Below are 24038 nucleotides of genomic sequence, written 5' to 3'. Positions count from 1 at the left end.
TTATCCCCATAAACAAAAAAGTAGGCGGAGACAAATACAAATTTCACTGGGAAATGTAAACTGCAGCCATTCAAAGGCCCCCTGCACACTGCATGCAATTCTGATTTTTAATCGTTTTTTACATGCGATTCTGATTTTTAATTGTCTCTGCATACTGCGTTTTTTCTGCGTTTTTCTGTTGACGGCATTCAGGGAAAATCGGAATCGCAAATCGGATTTGCAGTGTGCAGGGAGTCCTACACTGTTTATGGCAGGGTTCTCAAACTTTGCATAGTTGGTTACTGGGTGACTGGGATTAATATTCAAAAAAGTGGGTGGAGTCTATAAAAGCCAATCAAAAGTCACCTATTGATTTTCAAAGGGAATATTTAATTGCTACCATTCTTGCACTGTTAATGGCATAAGCCTCAGATCTGGTACAGTTGGTCATTGGGTGACTGGGGTTCAAATTCAGAAAAGGGGGTGGGGCCACCGCCAATCATATTTATTTCATTTCATTGTGAATTATTGATGCCAAACACCGCAAAGCCCACAAACTAGGTCACTGAGTAATTGACCAACACCAGCCAAATACATACTCGGGCAACGCCGGGCCATCAGTTAGTGTATTATACAGGTAAAGTAAGAAAAATAAATAGTCGGTAAACTCGTGGAAATCGACTTATATATAAAAGCTTAACAGTATTGATACATTATTCCTATATAGAACAGGTGATGAAGGAGGTGGTAGACACAGGGACACTGATAGTCTCAAAGCAAGCAAGATAGAAACCGGGCAGGGTAATTTTTAGGCAAATGCCTAGGGTGACAGTGGAAAAAGAGGGCATCACAGAGCAATAGTAAACTGTGCTTTAAGGCATTCTTCTACAAAATTGCTACATCTATTAAGAAAATGGTCACAGCTGATTAGCATAACAAAGAAGATACTTTTCTCTACCATCCCACCTCCTACTGCCCTGCACCCATCAGTGCCCCTGTGTCCACCATCCCACCTCCTACTGGCCTGCACCCACCAGTGCCCCTGTGTCTACCATCCCACCTCCTACTGGCCTGCACCAATCACTGCCCCTGTGTCTACCATCCTACCTCCTACTGGCCTGCACCCATAAGTGCCCCTGTGTCTACCATCCCACCTCCTACTGGCCTGCACCCATCAGTGCCACTGTGTCTACCATCCTACCTCCTACTGGCCTGCACCCATCAGTGCCCCTATGTCTACCATCCCACCTCCTACTGGCCTGCACCCATCAGTGCCCCTGTGTCTACCATCCCACCTCCTACTGGCCTGCACCAATCACTGCCCCTGTGTCTACCATCCTACCTCCTACTGGCCTGCACCCATCAGTGCCACTTTGTCTACCAACCCACCTCCTACTGGCCTGCACCCATCAGTGCCACTGTGTCTACCATCCCACCTCCTACTGGCCTGCACCCATTGGTGCCCCAGTGTCTACCATCCCACCTCCTACTGGCCTGCACCCATCGGTGCCCCTGTGTCTACCATCCCACCTCCTACTGGCCTGCACCCATCGGTGCCCCTGTGTCTACCATCCCACCTCCTACTGGCCTGCACCCACCAGTGCCCCTGTGTCTGCCATCCCACCTCCTACTGCCCTGCACCCATCAGTGCCGCTGTGTCTACCATCTCACCTCCTACTGGCCTTCACCCATCAGTGCCCCAGTGTCTACCATCCTAACTCCTACTGGCCTGCACCCATAAGTGCCCCTGTGTCTACCATCCCACCTCCTACTGGCCTGCACCCATCAGTGCCACTGTGTCTACCATCCTACCTCCTACTGGCCTGCACCCATCAGTGCCCCTATTTCTACCATCCCACCTCCTACTGGCCTGCACCCATCAGTGCCCCTGTGTCTACCATCCCACCTCCTACTGGCCTGCACCAATCACTGCCCCTGTGTCTACCATCCTACCTCCTACTGGCCTGCACCCATCAGTGCCACTTTGTCTACCAACCCACCTCCTACTGCCCTGCACCCACCAGTGCCCCTGTGTCTACCAACCCACCTCCTACTGGCCTGCACCCATCAGTGCCACTGTGTCTACCATCCCACCTCCTACTGGCCTGCACCCATCGGTGCCCCAGTGTCTACCATCCCACCTCCTACTGGCCTGCACCCATCGGTGCCCCTGTGTCTACCATCCCACCTCCTACTGGCCTGCACCCATCGGTGCCCCTGTGTCCACCATCCCACCTCCTACTAGCCTGCACCCACCAGTGCCCCTGTGTCTGCCATCCCACCTCCTACTGCCCTGCACCCATCAGTGCCGCTGTGTCTACCATCTCACCTCCTACTGGCCTTCACCCATCAGTGCCCCTGTGTCTACCATCCTTCCTCCTTCCAGCCTGCGCCCATCCGGGTTCCTGGGCCATCTCTGGCCATTTCATTGCCCCAAGCAGGGCATTTTTTCCCTTCCTTACTTGTTAATAGGAACATTCATCTACATTAATTATGTACCCCTTAATAATAAACTGATAGGTTCACAGACAGAAATAATGCTGTTACTCAGAACAAGTTTATAAAGGATACACAAATTATAACAAGGCCAGGTACACCCCAGTGACCAAAATTCAAAGAACGCAAATAGCAAACCCTTCTTTTGATTATGTAGGCTTGTGCAAATGCTTAAAAAAGCAATTATACTATGTATGCACCGCCTGGATCTTTACAGGTCACAATATTGTTCTGGAATCCCAGAAGAGTTGCAACAATCTAAAGGCTCGTACACACGCTTGACTTAATTTGGCCGAGGGGTCCAATAACGACCACCTCAGCAGATAATCATGCATGTGTAAGGCAGCCCCCGACCTCCAACCCGCGAGCCAACCGCATGGTGAATCAACTCACCTGACCGATGGTCAACTTCACTGTTCACGCCCATGAGCGTTGCTAGCCCCAAAGATCAGTGGCACGTATCTATTGGTGGGTGCCCCTGATGTCCCCCAGAGAGAGTCCAGAACATCATCTCTTCTGGGCTTCTCCTCTTAAGGCTGGTTTCACAGTAGGACGTTGTGTTTTAGGGAACGTTATGGTCGCATAACGTGCCCCTAACGCAACGCCTGGTGCTCTCTGATGTGATGCCGCTCACCCTGGCGTCCGTGATGCCGTGATGGGTACGCATGCGGCATCACGTGGTCCCGCCCGGCCAATCGCTGCACGCACAGAGCGGACGCTCCAGGAAGTAAACACTGCACGTCACTGAGTGCAGTGAATATTAATTAGCCATGTACCTGGCCGCTCTCCGCTCCTCCCCAACATTACTGAGAATGTGCAAGCATGCCACTTATAAGGTACTGCATGCAGTACGTTGTCTTATGGCGCAGCGTTACTAAGTAACGCAACGTGGGCACTGTGAACAGCCCATTGATTTTTCATTGCTGTGCGGTGGGGTGCGTTACAGGCTGCTCTAACGTGCGCCTGTAACGTCCCACTGTGAAACCAGCCTTAGTGTTTTTTTGTTGTGTTAATGGAGAGGGGGCTTCATCCAACATTTTGCTGGGCAGGCCTACTTAGACCGCTTTTAAGTTCATGTAAATTTGGCTCCACCCATGGTCACACCCACATTCTGGTGCATGGCCACACATATTTTTTTTTTTGGCTAGGGTGCCCAAAAGTGTCCTGTATCTCTTAGGACCCTAGAAATGCCTCTGTTCCTGCTGCTCCCCTATCCGCCGCGTGACGTCACGCTAGCACCGATCTGCCACCCCTCTGCCTCCCTGCTTAGCTAACATCAGGGCTCTGGAGTCTGTACAAAAATCATCCGACTCAGACTCCTCAGTTTCAGTTTATAAAACCTCGACTCCAACTCAGACTCCAGGCACCCAAAATTGCTCCGACTCCAATTCCAACTCCACAGCCCTGGCTAATATGTGTCTCTACAGGCCGGCCCAGTGATGTCACCCAAGGGGATCGGTTCCAATTCCCCACGGGTGACATAAGTCAAGGGTGTGTACGCACCTTTCAACAAATTAAAGGGAAACTTTTAACCAATACCATTTTCCTGGCAGCCCTGCTGATCTATTTGGCTGCAGTATTGTCTGCATAACACCAGAAACAAGCATGCAGCTAATCTTGTCAAATTTTACTGACATTCACTACAATGTCAGAAACACCCGATCTGCTGCATGCTTGTTCACGGTCTATGATTATAAGTATTAGAGGCAGGGGATGAGCAGTATAGCCAGGTAACTGGTATTGCTTAAAAGGAATTAAATATGGCAGCCTTTACATCCCTCTCACTTCACTTGTCCTTTAACCACTTGAGGACCCACCCTTTACCCCCCCTTAAGGACCAGCGCTGTATTATGTGATCTGTGCTGGGTGGGCTCTGCAGCCCCCAGCACAGATCAGGGTGCACGCAGAGCGATCAGATCGCCCCCCTTTTTTTCCCCCCTATGGGGATGGTGTGCAGGGGGGGTCTGATCGCGTCTTCGTGCAGGCATGTTGCGGGGGGGGCACCTCATAGCCCCCCTCCGCGGCGACATTCTCCCCCTCCCTCTCCTACCTCCCTTCCCCGGAGATCCGGGCTGCACAGGACGCTATCCGTCCTGTGCAGCCAGTGACAGGACGTCCCCTGTCACATGGCGGCGATCCCCGGCCGCTGATTGGCCGGGGATCGCCGATCTGCCTTACGGCGCTGCTGCGCAGCAGCGCCGTACAATGTAAACAAAGCGGATTATTTCCGCTTGTGTTTACATTTAGCCTGCGAACCGCCATCAGCGGCCCGCAGGCTATTCACGGAGCCCCCCGCCGTGATTTGACAGGAAGCAGCCGCTCGCGCGAGCGGCTGCTTCCTGATTAATCAGCCTGCAGCTGGCGACGCAGTACTGCGTCGCTGGTCCTGCAGCTGCCACTTTGCCGACGCACGGTATAAGCGTGCGGTCGGCAAGTGGTTAAAGAGACACTGAAGCGAAAAAAAAAATATGATATAGTGAATTGGTTGTGTACTATGAATAATTACTAGAAGATTAGCAGCAAAGAAAATATTCTCATACTTTTATTTTCAGGTATATAGTGTTTTTTCTAACATTGCATCATTCTATAATATGTGCAGATTACACAACACTCAGCATTCAAAATGAGTCTTTCAGAGCAGTCTGTGAAGTAATGACCTCTCCTCTAGCAGAGAAAAAGTAAACAGTTAACTTACAGTTGAGATAATAAAAGTCAGATAACAGCCCTCTCCACGACTAACTTAGTCAGAGAGCTTAATGGCTTGTTTGCATAGAGATAACAACTGGAGTTTCTCAACTCTTCCTGTACTGGAAACAATTAGACTGATGTATCTGATCTTAATGTTTTATTTCGTAGCTGTGCTACACATACAAATCATAATATCATTTTTTTTCTCGCTTCAGTGTCTCTTTAAGTGAAAATAAAAAAGCAGTTTAACTTACCTGGGGCTTCTTCCAGCCCCCTGCAATCCTCCTGTGCCCGCACCTTCATTCCACGACCCTCTAGCAGACACAGCGCCCCTCTGAGAGCTGGCCATTCATGGCATGTGCAGCACCCCACCTTCTGATTGTGTCCCTTGTTCCCCTTTCATGAGCGTAACAATCACCCCTGTAACGCCTGCCATTGCAGGGGGCCCCTCCTCCTTCCTCTTTACAACCGCAAGTACAGCCAATTAACCCTCCCTATTTGCTCACAAAAACCGCATGCAGGAGCGCATGTAATTGTTTCCTGCTTCCAGAGGTTGCTTCACAGCAGAACACTCACTGCTGCCATTCGCCGGCTCCTGATCACGTGGGGTTCAAGGACCAAGGGGGGCCCATGCTATTATTTTTGCAGGGGGGCCCTATTAAGTCTAGGTACACCCCCGGCCCCTTAGGAGCATTCTGCACAACAGTAGCAATTTTTACCAACATGCGATCAGGAGGCTCGCGGCCCGGAGCCTTGGACTTGTACTTTACCTGCCAGTATAATAATAAAAAAAATGCTGTCTGTATAACATCTCTCATCCATTTTCCCTGTGCTGCAAGAATTCATCAAATACCAAATGAAATGCAGCAGGAGGTAAAAATCTTAGTGATTTTGGTAAATTACTCAATGATTACTGAATGTGTGAAAATTTTAGTGAATTCGGGGGAAAAAAAACACTGCATGGGGTAAATGACCAAACATGACATTTTTAGCGATCGTGCCTTTGTGAAATAAAGCAAAGCGGAGAGTGTGGCCTCATCCACGGCTACAGACACTTATAGCAGCTCATAATGATAACCTCTGATTATTAGAAGACCCCTTTAATTCACAACCAACCTGTGAAGTGGCTTCGGTTAATTAGAAAAAAAGTAGCTATTTAGCACTAATTGATCACATGATTAAGCGGGCACAGGAAAGAGCTGTGACACATTCAATTACACAGTCTAGCTACAACACCACCCCCTCACGTTGGCTTCACAACTGTATCTAGGAAAGCGCTGATTGTGCACCCTGCAATGTGGAGGAAGAAAACATAACAAGTATTCCGTCAATAACAGAAGAGGCTGCAACAGAAGAGGTCGCTTCTGCTGGAAAGTGGTATGGAAGGATTCCAAGCTATATTTGTAATGCTGTCGGCCTGTTTTTTAGCTCAGGGAGGAAAAGCATTGATGGGCTGGAGGGATGACCATTTACCGTCAACCTGTTGCTAGTGAATATCCTATGTGACATTGCTGGGCAATGGCGGCCAATGTATAGAGCCAGATCACATCTTCACATTGTCAACATTCATCTCCTTTCAATTAGGTATTAGGATTGTGTAGGTAAGCTCTCATACTAGATGGAGGAGGTACAATTGACCAGTGATTGGCCAATCAAAATTGTATGTGTGTACCAAGCTTAAAGGGAACCTGGAGTAAAATTAATTAAAATAAACACATGACGTAGCTGCAAATGACTATTACATACTAACCTCACCATCCGTTCCTCTCAGAAGCTCACCATTTTCTTCTTACAGTGATTCCTTCCAGTTCTGACAATATTTTGAAAGATCTGAAATGTACCAGTTGCTGTCAGTTATATATCAGCTGCTGTCAGTTACAACTGAATGTGCAAGGTAAAGTCCATGTTTCCCTATGACTCCAGTGGGTGATATTACAGTTTAACAGTGTGCTCACCAGGAAGTGGGGTAATGGCCATTTTTAAAATTGAGGACGGAGAATTCCATTGATCACAGTGGACAAATGGGACGTAGGACAGGAGAAAGAGATTAAGTAGTAGACTACACAGGAGGTAAGTATATGGTTATTTTGACATTTTTTTTTCAGTTCAGGTTCTCTTTAAGTAAAATTGTCTGCTATTAAACCTGCTATTAACCTGCCTCGCTCCCCCATTCCACCAAGCGTTGTCCCCGTTTCCCATTAAATTAAATTACCAACAATGACAGCATGCAGCGGCATCTAGCCAGGGCTCCATCATATAATTGCAGCAAGTCACCCTCTTGCCATAATGCGCCAGTAGCCCCTCCCTTTGACATCGGTTGTAAGGAAGGATGTGGCAGTTATAGCCAGGTCCGGTTCTAGACTTTCTGCTGCCTGAGGCAGACTTGTGAGGATGCCCTCCCCCCCCCCCCCCCATTTGGAATGATTGCACAGCACCTGATAATTTACTCTGCTTCATTTACTGTTCTCACATGACATGCTGCAGCTCATAGCACACTGGCTGGCTGCGAGTCTGTGACAAACAAACTGCTCACCCTCAGCCACTCTATTCCTTCTCAGTCAGGACAGCAGTGCCGGCTCCTCCCTTCTGCTGTCAAATGGAACACTGCTGCTCTTCTGTCTCCCCCTCCTCACTGTCAGACTCCTCACACAGCACAACAAGCTGCTTTTCCTCCCAGATGATGACCTCTTCACCTCGCTCTACTCTCGCTTCTCCTCCTACACTGACTGAATGCTGCCCCTGTAATCTGCGCCTGATGCAAGTGTTTCACTTTGCTTCATGAGAGAACTGGCCCTGGTTATAGCCACTAATGTCCTATCTTCACAAGAGGAAGTAGTATGGCTGCTACAAGGAGGGGAGCACAGCCTTAAAGTGGACCTGTAGTGAACATTTTAATAAAAGTTACACACTTCCCTTAGAAGATGGAAGTCGCTGAATAGTCTTGAGGATTTCGCCATCATCCTTGACCCCACCGATCCAGCGCTGGGGCCCTCTAACCAAAACCAGCAAGAGCGCGTCAGATTTGTTCTCGCGGCCGGCGCTCCTCTCCATGCACAAGCGCGACCACCCTGCGCGAGTCTTGTCTGCATTTTTGCAGTGGTACATAGCCAATCAAGGAAGACTGTTTCCTCCATGCACACCAGCTTCATACAACTGAAAAGGCACAGACAAAACTTGCACGGTGCGGCTGCAATTGAACATTGAGGGGAGTGCAGCCACAAAGAAAGAGAGGGCCCCAGCAGCTGAGGTCGCAGTCGAGGAGGACATAGGAAGATTCTGGATCATCCAGAGGCTCCCCTCTACTCAGGGCTGGTTCTCTCATGAAGCTAGGTGAAACATCTGCATCAGGCGCAGAGATTACAGGGGCAGTATTTTTGTAACAGCATGCAGTCAGAGTAGGAGGAAAAGTGAGGTGAAGAGGTCATTATTGGGTAAAAGCAGCTTGTTGTGCTGTGTGAGGAGTCTGACAGTGAGTGAGGAGGTAGGAGAGCAGCAGTGTTTCATTTGACTTGCACAGCAGAAGGGAGGAGGTGGCACTACTGTCCTGACTGAGGAGGGGGTACATCCTCACAAGTTTGCCTCAGGCAGCAAAAAAAAAAGTCTAAAACTGGCCCAGCCTCTACCTAGATAAATATCTAATTTACTATATGCATGGAGTTTGTATGTTCTCCCCCTGTTTCTGTGGATTCCCTCTGGGTACTCTGGTTTCCTCCCACATCCCAAGAACATACATGTAGACCAATTGGCTTTTCCCAAAATTGGCCCTAAACTGTGGTAGGCATGGCATTAGATTGTGACAATTTCAGGGAAATGAGATTAGGACTATTTACTCTAAAGTGCTGTGGAAGATACCAATGCTATAAATGCAAAACAAAACCATCAAAAACAACACTTGCCCACAACTAGGATTTGATGGTGTTGATATTACTTAAAACTACCAATCGATGGAAAGCCAGTGCTTAGGCCTCTTTTTCTCAAGCAGCTGAAGGTGGTGAATTCACCGCCTGCCAGCTGCTCCTGTCTCCCAGCCGGGCACAGGTGCCCCCATCCCATGAAGTTGCACCTGATCGCTGTGGTTGCCATGCTCAGATGCGACAACAAACAGTTTTTTGCCACTCATTGATACCACCACATGTCAAATGTGAAATGTGCGGTGTTACCAAATACATCCATTTGGTTGCAATGGTGCTTGTGGCCACCAGCCCGTTGGCTAAACTGCTCAAAAAAATAAATCACAAAAGGTCCATCCTGTGGAGATATGAGTGAATGCAGTGTGGCACAAACAACCCCAGTGTATTAAACACCCCTGGCAATGTAGCCACCACTGCAACACCTGGAAATACAAACCAATCAAACGTAACAATTAAATCACTGATAGGCAATGCCAATAAGAATTATTTTCTCATAGCAACATCGCCTTAGAAGAGGAAGGATAGATTAGACAGCAAGTGAACAGTCAGTTGATGTGTTGGAAGAAGAGTAAGCCTAAGTACCATAGCAACTTCGGCCAAATTGTGATGGCTAGATGTGCAGCACAGAGCATCTCCAAAATGGCATGTCTTGTGGGGTGGATGAAGCGGTTAGTGCCTACTAGACCTGGTCAAAAAAAGGGCAACCAGTGAACAACTTGATAGAGTTATGGGCAAGGATTATGAATGCGTATAGAGAGTGAAGACTAGCCCACCTGATCCCATGCCACAGGTGAGTTACTGTAACAGCATATTACTGGAAAACATGCTGGGCACAAGCAGACGGTCTCAGAACCGGGGCTGTGGAGTTGGTACAAAAATCATCTGACTCCTCAGCTTATGAAACCACCGACTCCAGGTACCCAAAATTACTCCGACACTTCGACTCCATAGCCCATGCCGGACTATGGAGTGGGTACAAAAATCATCCGACTCCTCACTTTATGAAACCACAAACTCAGAACACAGAGCATGGGGGCTTGCTGTGTGTGTCGCTGAGTAGCCACAGACCAGAGTGATCACGCTGACCCCTTTCCACTACCAAATGTGCCTACAATGGGCACACAAACACTATAACTGCTCCAGGGAAAGATGGGCCACTCTGGGGAATCGGGTGTTCATTGTCCTCCATATTCTTCTTGTCTCATCCCAATCTATCACTTGTGCCAGAAAAACAGGTCTGGTAAGCATACAGTCAAAAGAGGCGCCAGGAAAAAATGGCGCACGGTGCTTAAAACGCTATTTAGCGTTTTAAAGTTATTGAGCAAAAACCTTTTCAGCATCGGAACATTTTGAGAAGCTACTTAGCGTTATGTCTTAACACTAGATGGTGCTATTGCTTACTAATACTAGCTCAGTGTAGCTCAAGTTCTACTTATCAGGAAAGACTCTGGTGGAACTGTTTAGCACAGTGGTGAGTTTCTTGTCTCATAAGTTAAAAGTTTAGTTTTTCACAGGTTCGAATCTGCTCCAAGATACTTTTTTTTTCTTTATTTAATTGATAGAGATAATTGATGAAGATCCGCTGCTATATATGGAGTAATAAAAGATTAGTTTAAAAAATACTTTTATGAAGTAAAACGTTTTGTACTGTAATTAACCCAACTGCATAACGTATGCACAGTTAGAAAGGAATGAAATGCAGAATAAGGATGAGAGACAAGGAATTAGTGGCTGCAAACTAACTATAAATAGTGATAGTGGTTAGTGAAAGAGAAGAGATTTCTTTTTGACTAATTACTATCGCTATTTATTGTCAGTTTGCAGTCAGTAGTTCCTTGTCTCTCATCCTTATTCTGCATTTCCACGTCCATTCCAGCCTTGCATAAAGTGATGCAGTTCGTGATATTTACAGAATAAAACTGTCACTTCATAAAAGTATTTTTAAACTAATATGTTATTACTCCATACATAGCAGCGCATCTATAAATAAATAATAATTTAAAAAAGTAGCATTAACAAGTTTCGAACCAGCACCGTGCACAAAACACTATTGAAGTCCGGTCTTTTACCACTGTGCTACACCGCTAATTAGCTATCCAAAGTGGATTTCCCATTGTCAGGATTTCTTCTCCATCATGAAAATGGTCATGCGCCATAATGTTGCTGTTAGAAAACGCAAATTAGCGTTTTATATTAACCTTGCAGCGCCATAATGGTCAAGTGCAGCTGTGCGCCATTTTTTCCTGCTCCCGGTGTGGGCCCCACATCACTGCTTACAGGACTTCAAGGATCTTCTGCTAACATCTTGGTGCCAGATACCACAGGACGCCTTCAGAGGGCCTGTGGAATCCACGCTTGGAAGAGTCCGAGCTTTTCTAGAAGCACCAGAGAGGCTCTACACATTATTATGATGTCCTGGCTTACTGGTGAACATCCTTCAGCTTATAAGTGTTTTCAAAAGATGGGGAAACAAGAAAACAACAACAACCACCCGCCAATGCCTAAAAACCTACATACAACCTTTCAGTGCTGTGTATGCCTTTATAATTCCAGGTTATGCAGTATTTCATAGAGACGGTATCAGTATAGGATAGGGCAGTGAAATATAGGAAGAATTTAACTGTAATTCAGAAATATGCACCACACCCTTCTCAATCACCATTTTACAAATATGTACTGTACTTACTAAGTAGTGACTGGCACAGATAAACACATTGTAATGCTACTATTATGCATTTATATAGTGCTATATTGCACAGTCATAGAATAGCTATCCATCAGGAGCTCACAACCCAATTCCTATCATAGTCTAATATCCCCAAAAGAGAACAAATTAACTTTGTTCTTGATTGATTGAGGGAATACCATAATAAGAACAATACTCAGGAAATGCTACCCAGGCTGTGCATGAACAGCGTAATGGCGGTCAAACTTATAGGACATTGCTTGTTGTGTTGTTTCTGCATTTGTCTGTGGAGTGCATTCAGCCAGGTGATATTTATGGTGTCCTTTATGTGGGAACTCCCACTGGCCAGAACAGACTTCACATTTCATAGCCATTGTTTCTGGTGCCTGAAAAACTAATTGATGTAGGTTTTGATCTTCATATTCAAATGATGAGGCTGCAAAAGAAGGTCCGATTTAGGGCATTAAAGAAACAGCCCTGACTGTATGGACTGGATAAGGTTGTACCGTAACCTTAGTAAACTCAGCCTTGAGAACCATGTAGTCTATTTACATCAGTTTATATACAAAACAGCCATTCCACTGTGTTTCTTACAGAAACTGGGGGATAGTAGGATGCTGCCCATCAGGAGATCTTTTTTTAGCAGGTGCTGAAAATAAGCTAGGAGATTTGGACAGACCTATAGCCAGGGCTGTGGAGTCGGAGTTGGGTGATTTTTGTACCGACTCCACAGCCCTGCTCATAGTAACAGTACTCCAAACAGAATACAAAGAGTAACGTTGCTAAGGTTACAAAGAATAACGTTGCCAAGGTTGCACAGAACAGGGCTTTGAGCTTACTGTAATTTTCGGAAGACAATGGGAATATAAATTAATAACACAGAGAAAAAAACAAACAAAAAAAAAAAACAATTGCACTTCACCTGCCAATGCTTGTGACCATTTTATATTGAACATGGAACTTCCAAATTTACAGGCGCATGTCGCTTCTAATCCATTTCTACTATGCAAGTCATGTGGTCTCACCCTAGAGAACAAAATGCTAACCCCAAAAAACAATCCTAAAAATACAAAGATAACAAGAACAGATTGCAACACCGCAAAAAAAAAAAAAAAAAAGCTAATTAAGTAATCAGTGTACAAACTCACACAGTAATGACCAAAACCTAAGACAGTCCTTAGACAACTGATTAATATATATATATATATATATATATATATATATATATATATATATATATATATATATATATATATATATATATATATAGTAGACAACTAGACATATAAGACAAGCAACAGCTCAGATGCTCCTATAGAAAGCTCTATACAGAGGGAATTCAGCTGCAGCACACGTTCAGTAGAGATCAGGCTGTACAGTGTACTCTGCAGTGCCTGCACAACATATAGAGAGATACTGCTGATCACAGTCTATATGGCAAATGTGTGTCTAATACAAATGGATGGAATGGGGGCTGGAGATCCTATACAGCAGCTCAATACATAAAATCATATATATACATTGATATTGCTGATCAATCACTGAGCAATCCATCCCTCTATAGGGCAATGCAGCAGACATGCTATGGGCAGGAGACACGCTGCCTACCGGTACATATCTCTATGACCTTGTCCCCCCCATGCTATATAGACAGAGGGCTACTTACCGGCCCCGGGAGGAAGCAGCAGCAATAGCATCAGTAGGAAGCGGATCATCCTGGGGCCATGGAGCTCATCTGCAGGCTGATGCCAAGCTGGGTGTAGTAGGCAGTGCCAGGTGCAGGTAGGACGCTGCTCAGCTTCAGATCCCCTGGCGGGTCACCCCTCTGCACCCCGCTGCCAGTGCCCAGCTCTGCCCCCTTACTGAGGATCGGGGAGCACGCCTGTCTGGGGGTGGGCGGCACATGTTCAAGAACCCCCCCGGATCCCCAGCAGCACCGCTGTCACATCCACACTCCTGTCACTTGTGGCTCTGATCTCTCCTCCCTCCAAACTGGGATCTGTGTGTGTATAGAGGAGGAGGAGGAGGAAGGGGGCTGCTCTCCACTCCCCCCACTGCTGCTGCATCTGGGGGGGCTGCACAACATAACCCCCAGCTGCTCCACGCTCTGCTAATGGGAACCTCATGCATGCAAGCTCACCCATAATCCACAGCAAGCACGCAATGATTGTTTTTTGCTGTTGTGTACATAGAAGGACCACAACTATCAGTTCTGTGGACATCATTTCCAGGGTCACTTGCTGCTGCTGAACTTTTCTGTTTAACCCTGACACTATATAGACACTACATACTCTTCAGAGGCTTTCTTATATAATCCATATGCAGGTCTTTGCAAGTATTTTACTTTATATGAAGGAGAAGTTAACCCCGCCCCTCCAAATAAGGCCCCCTGCACACTGCAAATCCAATTTGCGATTCCGATTTTTCCTGGATGCTATCAAAGGAAAAAAACAATTCAAAATCAGAATCACATGTAAAATTGCGTCAAAATCATAATCGCATGCAGTGTGCAAGAGGCCTATAGTGAGTGGATATGCAAACCTTTCCTTTATATCACTGAAAAAACTAGCATACATCCGGACCTGTTGGTTTATAAGGCCTGGTTCACATTAGCGTTCGCTGTCCGGATTCACCTGATCAGATCCGGACCGTATACTGTACAAACGGAACGTACGTTCCGCATAGCAATGCAAAGTCTATGCGGACGTTCACATGCGTCCGTTCCGTACAGAACGGAGCCGGATCGGATCCGGACTCCGGACACTTTTCCAACATGCGCTATTTTTCGGGTCCGGATTATCCAGCCCACGCACCCGGGCCGGATCCTGACCCGAACATGCGGCCCATGCTGTGCAATGAGAAACGGATGTTTCTCATCACACTGGCAATAGGACCGGATGCTTCCAGCACCGGTCCTATGCCACTTGGGGGCCCCGGACTACACGCCGGTATCCCCCATGCTTGCGGTGCCTTTCTGGCACTGCAATGTATCTAGTTCCGGCTACTTTATTGTAGCCGGAACTGATACATTCCAGATCCGCAACTTGTGGCCACCGCAGAGACCCGTACGGTCTCTTTGCGGCCCCCGGACACTTGCGGACTCGAACCACAAGTGTGAGCGGGGCCAACACACCTATGACTTTTTAACGGACAACTGAAGTGAGAGGTATATGTAAGCTGCCATATTTGTTCCCTTTTAAGCAATACCAGTTGCCTGGTTATCCTGCTGATCCTCTGTCTAATACTTTTAGCCATAGAACCTGAACAAGCATGCGGCATATCAGGTGTTTCTGACATTTTTGTCAAATTTGACAACATTATCTGCATGCTTGTTTCAGGTGTGGTATGCAGATATACAGGGCCGGATTTGTACTCTCCAGTGCCCTAGGCCTGCTGTCTCCAAGCGCTACCCCCCCCCCCCCCCAAATATATTTTGTCCAACACTCTGACTAGCGATCATTGGTTTGAATGGGCTCATCTCAGTTGTGCTGCTCTGCCCCCCATTCAACAAATAATTCCTGTAATTTGCGCTCCTGCCCGAATGTGCACAGTGGGCGATAGTGTTCTGGGCATGCATACTTGAGAAATGATGCTGATGTATGACCGGTACTTGTCAAGAATGCGTAACACTGTACCGGCCATGCGGGAAATTACAGGGAGCGCGAGTGGCCAGAGCATGCACTGCTTCTTTGTCCTCTGTGCGACTGGCTGCAGTCGGAGCCACAAACAAGTGGCAGGGCAGTGCAACGGAGAGAAGCCCATTCAAAACAAAGAACAGGTAAGCAGCAAACATCCTGTCAAGACCCATTTTGGATGTTCTGTTGTAATTATAGTGGACCTGAACTCAGAACTTCCTCTCTGTTCTAAAAGATACGCAACAACATAACCTTTAAATAAAAACATTTCTTTGTCACAGCTGATACAAATCCTGCGATAAATCTGCAGTGTGTCTACTTCTTGCTTTTATGGAAGCAGACATATTTTTAACATCCTGTGCTTTCAAATGATGTTGTGGCAGTCAGGTGACACAGTGTAGAGATCAAATTACAACTTGTGACACAGAGGAGGGGGAATTAGACAGGCTCTCTAAATACATACATGGTACATTTCTCTGTTTTCCTTCTGTCCTGTGCAAGAGTTCAGCTCCACTTTAAAGCATCTGGATGACATTTATTTATATTTGCTGAAAAATCTATGTATCTCTTTTGAATGCCGAATGTAAATATGGTGGTGTGCTCTAACATATTGACAGTATACGGGAACATAGTCTGAAGAAGGCTTATTAGCTGAAAGCTTACTCTTTTTCTTTTAAGCCAATGAATGGTATCACCCTGATTCAAAACTCTCTGCTTTCGCTGATGGCTAAGAGGGTACAATGCTCTACTGCTACAGGAAAGTAGAAGAATACCAAACCATACACACTAGCATAGAGGTAGTAACAGTTCAGGTGCAGTGCTGCTCGGATACCCCTTCTCAAAATCCGGATTGAATTCGGATCCAGATACCCAGATATCCGACCTGAATTTGAAATTTTGGAACCCGAATCGGATATCCGAACCCAGTATCCCAGATATCCGCCCAGATTCAGATATCCAGGTAGAAAGTGGGTTTTAAATTGCCTTTAAAACGTTTTTTAGGGTAAATGAGGCATGTAGCATCATGTTTTTTTAATGATGTGGGGACTTAAAATCCCCCTTAAAAAAAATATCTTTCTCTCTCAGATGGGAAATCCGAGTTTGCTCGGATAGTGCTATTCGGATTTTAAAAAATATCCGAATTGCTATTCAGAGTTCGGATAGTGAAAAAAGTTCGGATTATCTGGGTAGTTCGGATACCTGAATATTGGATGAGCACCACTGCTCAGGTGTCCTTTAAAATGACAGTTTAGCAATGAAAGGGAAGAAAACAGCATTTTTATTATTGCAGTTCTCATAGATGGTAGGAGCTGGAGGACAGAAAATGAGTCAAGAAAGAGTTAACTAAGGAAGAAGAGACCACTGCTAGCTAAGAAAAACAGTCATAAATTAGATTTGATACATTAATTAACAACTGCTGGAGCCTGGGGTCAGTGTCAAAGTTGTAAAAGAAACTAGCAGAGCTCAGTGATGTTTGTGAATGCCTGCATTAAAACTCAGCGGAACTTAGTTCTATCTGCTTTGTAATGTAAATCCCTTTTATTTCTCACATCCACTTGTATGTCCATCATCAGAAGAATGATTGTTATAACACATCAAAAAGTGAGAGAGAGAGAAGCAGGGATTGGGGAACTCTGGAATTCAGCTATTAGTGCAGCGCAGGGTGCTGCCTGGCTGCGCTGCGGGACCAGAAGAGATGATTTACTTTGAAATATGACCTCTTCTCTCTTCAAGTCATGCCGCCCTTCTTATCTTATCTAAATTTTTCGCCCTAGGCCGTGGCCTTTCTGGCCTTTCCAGAAATCCGGCCCTGCAGATATATTACTTCAGCCAAATAGACCATCAGGGCTGTCACTAAACTGGTATTGCTTGAAGGTGCGTTTCCACTAGTGCGGTGAAGAATCGCCACGGATTCTCCATCGACGAATTCGCATGCAGGAGCGAAATCGCATGCGTTTGTATGCAAATTTTACCGCGAATTCGCATACGATTTTGCATGGATGACGCTGTGTGCGAATTTAACCATGGCAGTGCCTGTGTGCTTTTTCATTGATTTCATGCGAAATCGTATGCAAATTCGCATGAAAATTCGCATACAAAACCGCCATGCGAATTCCCTATTAAATACATTGTGTGCGAATCGCATGCGGTGTGTGCGGTGTCCGAGTTCGGATGGCTCTGCTGTGCAGATTTTTCCTGCACAAGAAAACGCTCCGTTTTCCTGACAAGTGGACACAGGCTCATTTACTTTTATTGGTTATGCGAATTTGCATGCGGGGAACGCATGCGAATTCGCGTTAGTGGAAACGCACCCTTTAACAAAATAAAGGTGGCATCCTCCATATACCTTTTATTTCAGTTGTCTTTTAATTTTGTACAGACGTACACTGATTGGGCACTTTAATAAGTGCACCTGTTCAATTGCTTGTTAACACAAGTAGCTAATCAGCCAGGCAATCACATGGCAGCAACTCAATGCATTTAGGCATCTGGGCATGGTGAAGGCAAGTTTCTGAGGTCCAAACATGATGGGTCACCACTCTGCAAGATGGGTCGACATGCTGGATCGGGTGCACGGCGGTAACAGCGTGCGAGATCAGGACGAGCGATTAATGCGACAGTATCCCTGGTGCTGTCCCCAGAGTAAAATGTGTCCTATGTAGTATACGTTACCTGTTAGTGTCCTCCACTTGTTCCGTGCTCCGTCCACATGGAAGGACCATGCATGTGGCTAGAGCGAGGAGGTACAGACCCTCTGGACTGTGGCTAGAGCGAGGAGGTACAGACCCTCTGGACTGTGGCTAGAGCGAGGAGGTACAGACCCTCTGGATAGTGGCTAAAGGGAGGAGGTACAGACCCTCTGGATAGTGGCTAGAGTGAGGAGGTACAGACCCTCTGGATAGTGGCTAGAGCGAGGAGGTACAGACCCTCTGGATTGTGGCTAGAGCGAGGAGGTGCAGACTCTGCGGATTGTGGCTAGAGCGAGGAGGTGCAGACTCTGCGGATTGTGGCTAGAGCGAGGAGGTGCAGACCCTCTGGATTGTGGCTAGAGCGAGGAGGTGCGGGTCCTCAGGATTGTGGCTAGAGTGAGGAGGTGCCGACCCTCTGGATTGTGGCTAGAGCGAGGAGGTGCAGACCCTCTGCAGTGTGGCTAGAGGGAGGAGGTACAGACCCTTCAGATTGCAATTTTCAGATCACCCATTCCCCCCAACCATCTTCGCAGACACCCCAACCATCTTCCGGACGCCGGAAAGAGAAAAAAAAATTCTGTGGGGATGGGGGGGTTATCAAAAAATAGGATTGAAAAGGGTTGAAGGGTAACACCACGTTAGTATTAGCATCTACTGTATTTCCCCTCGATACACACTATAAAAATCATTTGATAACTGAATGCCATTAAATATTATTTCAGCTTCAGTTTCCTGCTGTTATCATTTTATTTAATTTTAGGAAACCTTCTGGAAACCATAGTAACAATACAAAGCTTGGGATTAAAGATACACGGAATTCCCTCTCTGTTTTAAGAGCCAATAAGTCTGCATAGGGAGTAAAGGTGGCCATTAGAGATGGCCCGAACGGTTCGCCAGCGAACGTCCGTGGTTTGCGTACACGGGGAACTTTTCCGGAAGTTCGATCCGCCCCCATAGTGCATCATAAGGGTTAACTTTGACCCTCTACATCACAGTCAGCAGGCACATTGTAGCCAATCAGGCTACACTCCCTCCTGGAGCCACTCCCCCCTTATAAAAGGCAGGCAGCGTCAGCCATTTTACTCACTCATGTGCCTGCAGTAATTAGAAAAGGGAAAGCTGTTGCAGACTCTCATAGGGAAAGATTAGTTAGGCTCTTGTACGCTTCTTAGCTTGCTCCCTGCTGATTCTTATTGCTAAAAAAGCACCCCTCAACAGCTCTTTTGAGAGCTAATCTTGTTCTTGTGATCTATTTTTTTGTGTGTGTGTGTCCCACTGACATTTGTGTTGCATAGACAGCTTTGGTAATTCCTACTGTGTGTGCCACTGCCAGGCCCAACACATTCTGTGTCTACCTGTGTGTGTGACAGCTGCACATTGTAATACCCATCACTGCATATACCTACCTACCTGTTGTTCACAGTGCACCCACCTATCTACAGTGGCTTGCAAAAGTATTTGGCCCCCTTGAAGTGTTCCATATTTTATCACATCACTGCCACAAACATTTATTGGAATTCCACATGAAAGACCAATACAAAGTGGTGTACACGTAAGAAGTGGAACGAAAATCATACAGGATTCCAAACATTTTCTACAAATAAATAACGGCAAAGTGGGAGATAATTATTCAGCCCCCTGATTCAATACTTTGTAGAACCACCTTTTGCTGCAATTACAGCTGCCAGTCTTTTAGGGTATGTCTCTACCAGCTTTGCACATCTAGAGACTGAAATCCTTGCCCATACTTCTTTGCAAAACAGCTCCGGCTCAGTCAGATTAGATGGACAGCGTTTGTGAACTGCAGTTTTCAGATCTTGCCACAAATTCTCGATTGGATTTAGATCTGGGCCATTCTAACACATGGATATGTTTTTGTTTTAAACCATTCCATTGTTGCCCTGGCTTTATGTTTAGGGTCGTTGTCCTGCTGGAAGGTGAACCTCCGCCCCAGTCTCAAGTCTTTTGCAGACTCCAAGAGGTTTTCTTCCAAGATTGCCCTGCATTTGGCTCCATCCATCTTCCCATCAACTCTGACCAGCTTCCCTGTCCCTGCTGAAGACAAGCACACCCAGAGCATGATACTGCCACCACATTTGACAGTTTGGATGATGTGTTCAGAGTGATGTGCAGCGTTAGTTTTCCGTCACACATAGCGTTTTGCATTTTGGCCAAAAAGTTCAATTTTGGTCTCATCTGACCAGAGCACCTTCTTCCACATGGTTGCTGTGTCCCCCACATGGCTTGTGGCAAACTGCAAACGGGACTTCTTATGCTTTTCTGTTAACACTGGCTTTCTTCTTGCCACTCTTCCCATAAAGGCCAACTTTGTGCAGTGCACGACTAATAGTTGTCCTATGGACAGATTCCCCCACCTGAGCTATAGATCTCTGCAGCTCGTCCAGAGTCACCATGGGCCTCTTGACTGCATTTCTGATCAGCGCTCTCCTTGTTCGGCCTGTGAGTTTAGGTGGATGGCCTTGTCTTGGTAGGTTTACTGTTGTGCTATACTCCTTCCATTTCTGAATGATCGCTTGAACAGTGCTCCGTGGGATGTTCAAGGCTTTGGAAATCTTTTTGTAGCTAAGCCTGCTTTAAATTTCTCAATAACTTTTTCCATGACCTGTCTGGTGTGTTCTTTGGACTGCATGGTGTTGTTGCTCCAATATTTTCTTAGACAACCTCTGAGGCCGTCACAGAGCAGCTGTATTTGTACTGACATTAGATTACACACAATTGTACTGTAGTCATTAGCGTGTGACAGGTACACATTGTAATACCCATCACTGCATATATCTACCTGTTTTGTTCAGTGCACCCACCTACCTACGTGAGTGCACGCAGTGTGATATACCACTCCGTGCATACCTGTTAACTGCACCTGTGTGACTGCACAATGTATTAGTCAAGTCAGTGCATACCTTTCACTTCATCCCCCCAATATGGACAAAACAAAAGGCAGAGGCAGGCCACCTGGCAGGTCTGTTTGAGGTTGTGCTGTCGTGATTTTGTGCGGCCCTCGACCAAAGTACAGTGTTCAGAAGAAGGCACATGCCATCAACCTCCAATATTGTCAGGACGTATGACTATTTAACACAGAACACCTCATCTTTCTCAGCTTCCGCACGGAAGCGTGACATATCTGTTTTCTCCTACTCTGATTCTGGCACCCCACTTAACACTAAGGGCCCTTTTCCACTAGCAATCGCAATCACAAATCACAAACGCCAGTGATTGCGATTTTTCATTAATTCGGTTATGCGATTGCGATTTGCGATTTTCATTTGCATTGCATTATCATTGTAAAAATCGCTCCAGCAAGCGATTGCGATTTGCGATTAGCGATTTCCAAATCGAATCACTGTAGTGGAAAATACTTCTCGTGATTTCTATGATAAAGTAACAACTCTAGCGATTTAAAAATCACTAGCGATTTGCGATTTTGCGATTCAGCAATCACAATCGCTCTAGTGGAAAAGGGCCCTAAGTCCGCTGCCATCACCAAAGTGCCATCACCCCAGGGCTCAGCGGTGTGGAAATTTTTTTGTGTGTCTGCCTCAGATGGGAGCAATGCCATCTGCACTCAATGCTACCGAAAATTGAGCCGTGGAAAGACAAAGACCCGAGTAGGGACAACTACCTTATGAAGGCACATGATTACAAAGCACAAACTGCAATGGGATGACAACCTGAGGAAAAGCAGCACACAAAAGCAAAGCCACACACTGTAGTGGAAGATACCAGGCCACAATTTCTTCTCAAAAAAGGCGATACCTAAACTGTACCAATGATGTTGAAAGTCAAGTGGTGACATCTCTGGCACACAGCGTTGGGTCAAGGGTCGCTCCCCACACAGCATCTCTGCCGCAGGCCGGTTGACTGCCTTCTCCGCCACCACCAACAGGGTCTAGGACTCCTGAATTTTGAAGTCCCCTGCTAGCAGTGGCCGCTATAATAATTTTTCTGGTGTGTGTACATGCCAGCCTAATTTTTCTGGCTGCACTGCAGCTGCAACTAAAAAAACAAAAGGCATGTACATGTGCCAATTCCCCTTCGTGATCATTACCTTGCCACGGTGAAGGGGCTTGCGTATCACAATGAAGCAATGACCTCCGGCTATATGAGTGTCTCGGGGGGAGGGGGCACACCCAAGATAATAAGGTTGTTGCTTCATTGTGGACCAAATTTGATCAGCTGGACAGTCACTGTTGTTCTATCATTGAGCTACCACAGCCTGGCGACCATATGGGCTGGAAAGCCGACATCACCTGCACTCTCGTCATGTTGCGCGCCAGTCCAGCATGGCCGTCACTACACAAACAGCTGTTTGCGGTGCGTTACACAGAGAGTTTGGTGTGTCAGTGTGAAGCAGTACTCTAATTACACTCCCTGATTGATGTATACACACGCAAGATGTTTTAAAGCACCTTAGGCCTGCAATTTAGCATGCAATGTGATTTCGGCCCTTACAATTCTGCTTTGCGTCAAATCCAGATTTTTCCCTGGGAATTTTGGAGTCTATCCCACTCCGCCATGCCCCCCTCCAGGTGTTGTGGCCAGCATAAGTGTTTCTAGTTTTCAAAGTTCGCCTCACCATTGAAGTCTATTGCGGTTCGCAAAAGTTTGCGCGAATCGACCGTTTGGCGAAGGTTCGTAAACCGAAAATCTGAGGTTCGGGCCATCTCTAGTGGCCATACACTGATAGATTTGCAGCAGATTTAACCATCAGAATTTAACCATTTCTGTCAGATGCTTGTCAAGTCGAATCTGACAGGAATCTATCTGATGTGTGCCAGACACTAGGAACAGATTTCCAATAGATTTCGGAATGAAATCTATTGGAAATCTATTGAAAATCGATCTAAATGCATTATTGGAAAATGGGATGATTCTTGGTGGTTGAGACACTAACCGCCACGGCTCTGCAATAAGAGAGACCAGGAGCCTGATGGTGCAGTATCGCCAGGTAAAATTGGTATGAGTAAGATAGTAAGATATACCCACAAGGGTGGGTTGCACTCCTGCAACCATCAACAGAGCTTACGGGAAATTAACCGTTCCCGTTCGGTATCCCAGATCTGCTTGGCAGGTGCTGGTCGGTCGCTCTCCTTAGGTATTTGGACACGTGGTGTACCATATACTACCCCGAAGGGTTGGACTACAGCTAAGAAAACTTGGAGGCACCCAGAATATAATTATCTTAAATCATAAGGTATAGGAGTAATTCGGTCTTAGCGCCATAAACGGACAAACCATATGAGTAAAAGTTTTTAATGATGCACAAAAAAACCAATGCGTTTCACGGGTACTGGCCCGCTTCCTCAGGTCAATGACAAAGTGCCTACAACGAAACATATAAAAAAATATGTTCCAAGAGCCCACTAAAATATGACTTAGGTAACATTGGGCTTATGCGGTCCATACCATAACATATAAAATACTGGTAATGAGACATACTGATAATATACATTATATCACTCAGAAAGAACATATAGTTTTTCAGAAGCAACCATGGTACGTCAACAACAATTGTATTCCATAGTAGCTGCCATATTAGTCCATAAGAATGCAATTTAGCCACTCTCTATGTGGCACTATATATTCCATATACGGTAAACTCTATAATTTTACAATAAGAAAAAAGATATAAACACAAGTAGATTGCAAGAAATTTAGCAAAATACATGTATTAATTATATAAAAAAAAAAGTTTTATGAATATATTTGAACAGAAAAAAAAGGTAATGGTTAGTTCTTGCAATATCACACCCACTGCACCCTGTTACCATACTCACCTTCACATGTTCCACTTATATCAGAAACTCCTTTTTACTGGCTATACATACCACAGTGATTACCCTCCACCCCCGGCTTGGCCAGCAGCTCCATCTTTCAGTGGGCAATTGTCCTGCTGCTCCCCAATGTTACAGCAAACATGGATTTAGCAGCAACC

At 46.0% G+C, this 24038-nt stretch overlaps 1 protein-coding gene across 6 annotated transcripts in view; it reads right to left on the bottom strand.

The window, feature by feature from the left end:
• The window catches only part of LOC137524432 (mucin-4-like), a 119843-nt gene that overhangs the window by 89520 nt on the left and 6285 nt on the right, over positions 1-24038 (bottom strand). For 5 of the 6 annotated variants that reach the window (XM_068244267.1, XM_068244271.1, XM_068244268.1 and 2 more), the window contains exon 1: positions 13427-13739. The exons of the other annotated variant lie outside the window; for it this stretch is intronic. In XM_068244267.1, coding sequence (XP_068100368.1) covers positions 13427-13475 — 49 coding nt within the window. In that variant the 5' untranslated portion in view covers positions 13476-13739. Of the gene's footprint in view, positions 1-13426; positions 13740-24038 lie in introns of those variants that run through there. 6 annotated transcript variants of the gene reach the window in all.

Source organism: Hyperolius riggenbachi, chromosome 7, assembly GCF_040937935.1.
Source record: "Hyperolius riggenbachi isolate aHypRig1 chromosome 7, aHypRig1.pri, whole genome shotgun sequence".
NCBI lineage: Eukaryota > Metazoa > Chordata > Amphibia > Anura > Hyperoliidae > Hyperolius > Hyperolius riggenbachi.
This window is presented reverse-complemented; position numbering and strand designations above follow the sequence as displayed.